We start from the raw sequence: 4,629 nt of genomic DNA, 5'->3' as shown, positions 1-4,629 counted from the left end.
ATCTAAAATAGTAAAAATGTGGCTAGTATCAATATCAATAAAAAATAACTATTCCTCGGCAACGGCGCCAAAAACTTGTTCGCATAAAAGTATATTTGCAAGTGCATAGAATCGTAACAAATAGTAAAGTGTTTTAAAGAAAACGGTTATCGAACCTGCAAGGAATAATTATGCTATTGATTATTGAAATTGATTAAATTAATTACTATTTGGAAAACCAAAATTTGAAGAATGGTTTATCTAAATTAATTTGAAGAAAAGAACACTTAAATTAAGATTTTAAAAATAATAAGAATAGATCTAGATCATTTGAATTTACCTAGCAAATCCCACACAATTTATTCTGCATCGTTATAGAATCCCAATTACCCATGTTGATGATAAAAATCCCTTAACTATTCAATATTTTCTCTCAAGCAATACTAAAAATATCTCAAACTAATAACTCCATATCTCTATGTGAATTTAACTAATTGGAAACTCATTAAATTCTTTGAATTTTTCTTAAAAATTACACTAGTCGCGGTAAATCATCTCTGCTTTCGCTCAACTAATGATGTTTAATCCTAAAACTTTAATCACAAATCACCTATCGGTCTCATTGCAATCCAAAAAATCAAACAATAGTTAGCAAGAAAATTGTAACCATTAAGAACAAGGAATAAATACTCAATCGTGGAAATATTGAAAATAAAATAACTTGGAATATAAACTGTGTGTTCAATGTTGGGCTCCATCAAAACTCTAGAAAATAGAATTAGTTTATAATGGAATTGAAAAGAAAAAGAATAAAATTGGTATTCTTCGTTGAAGTTGGTTGATGAAGCATGCGACTCTAGCCTCTGCCCTCTAGTTCTGCCTTCTCAAAAGAACAGTTAAAAAATAAATTATGAAACTCTAAACTCAGACTATAAAACATAAAAACTCTCGACTCTGATTCAAAACTCACATCTATTCATCCCACAAGTCGAGATTAAATAGATATTGAAATTCAAATCTAGAAACAAGATAATTGTGGCTACAATCTAGCCTAAATATATGGAAATTAGTTTCTACAAATAAATGTTAACATAAAAAGCATTATCCCAACAATAATGGGATTATCTAAAAGAGAAGATTCAGTGATATGTGGCTTGAATTGCAGAGCTCAAAAGGATTTGGTCGCCAACAAATTGATTGCGGAACTCGGATTTGGTGGTCAGCAATAGATTGAACCCGGTCGGGATGAATTATCCCTCCAAGTAGATGTCATGTGCGCTGAATATAACTGGCATGGAGGTCACAAAGACCACACAACCCTCTCCTCGCCTACCAAGTGAAAAGACTCCTGACCGGGATGAAAGACTCCTCTCACCTTTTTTAGTTGTTGCTCATGATGTCGTTTAGGTTAGTATTTTAAGTTGGTGGTTTAGACTAGTCGCCCAATCTAACCGTCTAGAGCCTTGTCGCCAAATCTTCGTGCCTTCTGGTCGCGCCTTATGATCGCGAGTTTCCTCGCCTACCGACAGGTAAGACTTCTCTCCTTTGGGTGAGAGAAATCTCTTTGCCGCCCACGGGTCAAGGCTCCTCGCCCAAATCTCGTTGGCAATCTTCAAATCTCACTACCTCTCATCGGTCTAGATTCATAGTCTCTTCTTTTGTACCAAAATGCTCTCATTTTGCATAAATCTTATCATTCCTTCAAATCCAAGGAAATAAATAAAAACATGTAGAAATAAAATAAAATCAATAGTATTGAAGGGAAAATGACATTTTTTATAAATAAAAGAGTGATAAAAATCACATAAAAATAACACTTATCATGTGGTGTGTGTTACTATAAACTGGAGGTTGAGTAGAATTTTTCATGAACAAAATTAACCCACACATGATTCGGAGTTAGAAGCAGTCATTTTACATTTAAGATTTGGAGACATTATCTATATGGGGAAAAGTGCGAAATTTATAGAGACCACAAGAGTTTGAAGTATTTCTTTACCCGGAATTAAATATGAGGCAGAAGAGATAGCTTGAGTTGATAAGGGATTATGATTCCACCATTAACTATCACCCAAGCAAAGGAAATGTTGTAGCCGATGCACTAAGTAGAAAGTCAATGGGACCAACAGTTGCAACTCTTACTACTCAACATTAGTTACTGATGGACTTGGGAAGAGAAAGGATTGAGGTTGTCACTAGTGATCAACAAGCTCTCATGGCCAATTTGATGGTTCAACCAACTTTGCTAGATAGAATTAAAGCTGCCCAGAAAGACGATATGGGGTTAGTGAGACTTGAAGGAGAAGTAGAAAAAGGAGATAAACCTAAGTTCAATGTTTCTAAGGATGGAGTATTGAGGTTTAGAGGTAGATTGTGTGTGCTCGATAATGATGAAATAAAAAGGATAATTCTCGAGGAAGCACATCGTTCTCTTTACACAATCCACTCAAGGAGTACCAAAATGTATCAGGATTTCAGAGTCTTTCCAAATTTGTAGAACAGTGTCTAACTTGTCAACAAGTGAAGGCAGAACATCAGAGACCTACCACAATGGATGTGGGAGCATATCTCTATGGCTTTTGTGACAAGCCTACCGCAGACACTGAGTGGGCTGAATGCAAGGATGACAGTGACCACTTGACAAAGACTGCTCGCTTTGTGCTCATTAAAGTTTCCTACAAAATGGAAAAACTAGTTGAGTTGTATGTGCAGGAGATAATGAGATTGCGGTATCCATCATATCAGATAGAGATCCTCATTTAACTTCGAAATTTTGGAGAAGCCTATAGGAGATCATGGGCACTAGTTTAAATTTTAGTATTGCCTTTCACCCATAGACGGATGGACATTCAGAAAGAACCATTCAAATTCTGGAAGACATGTTGAGGGCATGTGTTATTGATTTCAAGGGGGTTTAGATGCGACATTTACCATTGGTCAAGTTTTCTTACGAAAATAGTTATCAGGCAAGTATTAAAATGGCACCCTATGAAGCATTGTAACATAGAAGGTGTAGATCCCCCTTTTATTGGGAGGAGGTGGGTGAAAGACGAATTTTGGGGCAAAAAAATCATCCAGAAAACCACATAGAAGGTAGAGCTCATTCAGGCTAAGAATGAAAGTAGCTCAAGGTCACCAAAAGAGCTATACAAATATTCATCATCACCAGTTACAATTTGAAGTTGGAGACAAAGTATTCTTGAGGATTGCACCGATGAAAGGAGCTATGACATTTGGAAAGTTGAGCCCTATATCAGACCCTTTGAGATCCTTGATCAAATTGGCCTAGTGGTTTAAGTATTGTGTGATAACCATGCTATTAGAGTAGCTTCTTGGGAATTTGAGGAAGAGATGCGAGTCGAGTACTCACATTTATTCAATGGGAATCCTGATAGCTTGTAGCAAATTCTGTAGTCGAAATTTTTGTAAGGGGGAGGATGTAATACCCTAGGCCTAGGCCCACGAAAAATCCAGCAATGAAGAATGAAATGGCGTCATTTGGTAAGTGCCCCTCTTCCCTCTCTTTCTCCCCCACCCCGACGGTTCTTCCCTCCCCAGATTTTCCTCCCCCATTTTCTCTCCTCCTCGTTTCTATCTTCCCCACGTCTCTATACTTGTGTTTTATCACACCCACAAATCTCTCTCAACAGACCCAATCTCAATCTCTCTCTCTCATTCGTGCATGGAGTATTGCAGTACACCGCCACCGTTGGAGCTTGAGCCCTTGTCATCAATGCCACCCACCACTTGAGCAACATCGGTAAATGGCTCTACTGTTCCTCTTGCCCCCTATTGTATTTTCCCTCTCTCTCAAACAAATCATCCCTTCCCTTCACCATGTTGTGTGCCTATACTGCCAAGGGTCATTGCCAAATGACTCTAGTCATGCTGGTAGGGCTCTCTCTCTCTCTCTCTTTCTTCGTTTACTTCCCTGTACCCAAGTGTTGATTCTTGGTTGATAAACCAGTGCATTACTGTTGTTCATTTTTCTGTTGCCCATGCCACCGTGCTAATTCCACATGCCAACGCTTGTAAGGCTCTTTGTCTGTAGCCTTTCCACTTCCACTTATTTTCTCTCCGTTACGGGCTCTCTCTCTCTCTCTCTCTCTCTGTGTGTGTTTTCTCTGTATCCTTGTGCACCATTTCCCCCTAAATCTTTCCTCTTGCAGATCATCACCTCCCATAATAGCTCTATCTAAGTTTTAAGTCATGAATAAATTAGGCCATTGGAGACAGCCTCTCACCAGCCTGGTAGATTATTTTTGCTTGTTGATTTTAGTTTATCTGTCGTTGTGATATTCCTATAAAGGATTAAAAAACTCATGTTAGTGTTATTGATGAATCACAGGGTAGTAGTTACGTCCCTGACGACATCACTTCACTTTCTAATTCAGAAGGCCACCACACAATATTAGGTATATTAGGTATGATACCCCCAGAGTATTAGGCCTATTTTGCATGGTTACGTGCACGATATGAATGATTTGGGTAACACCCTACTTAAAAATACCCTAGGACTTAGACTTAACACCTAAGATCCAAGCTAGTCTATGGTGTTTTAATAATTTTATGGATAAATGTCAAGAGGCCAATAGTGGTATGACATATGTCATATTGATGGCCAAGTGTTGGATGGATTTAGGGAAGCCC

At 38.0% G+C, this 4,629-nt stretch overlaps 1 protein-coding gene across 1 annotated transcript; it reads left to right on the top strand.

Annotated features, from left to right (window-relative positions):
* The first annotated feature begins 2,140 nt into the window (after window positions 1-2,140).
* LOC121260171 lies at window positions 2,141-2,742 on the top strand. Its single transcript, XM_041162015.1, has 2 exons — window positions 2,141-2,345; window positions 2,450-2,742. The coding sequence occupies exons 1-2, from the start codon at window positions 2,141-2,143 to the stop codon at window positions 2,740-2,742; spliced, it is 498 nt and encodes a 165-aa protein (XP_041017949.1).
* Window positions 2,743-4,629: the final 1,887 nt, after the last annotated feature.

Source organism: Juglans microcarpa x Juglans regia, chromosome 4D (assembly GCF_004785595.1).
Source record: "Juglans microcarpa x Juglans regia isolate MS1-56 chromosome 4D, Jm3101_v1.0, whole genome shotgun sequence".
Classification (NCBI taxonomy): Eukaryota; Viridiplantae; Streptophyta; class Magnoliopsida; order Fagales; family Juglandaceae; genus Juglans; species Juglans microcarpa x Juglans regia.
Note: the sequence above shows the minus strand (reverse complement) of the source record. Positions and strands in the feature narration are given on the sequence as shown.

What these genes read in the sequence shown, in the direction of transcription:
- LOC121260171 (XM_041162015.1), top strand. Translation starts at nt 2,141, where the DNA reads ATGGACTTGGGAAGAGAAAGGATTGAGGTTGTCACTAGTGATCAACAA. An exon ending in TGGAGTATTGAGGTTTAGAG is followed by an intron (nt 2,346 to 2,449) that starts GTAGATTGTGTG and finishes AAAATGTATCAG; the next exon opens with GATTTCAGAGTCTTTCCAAA.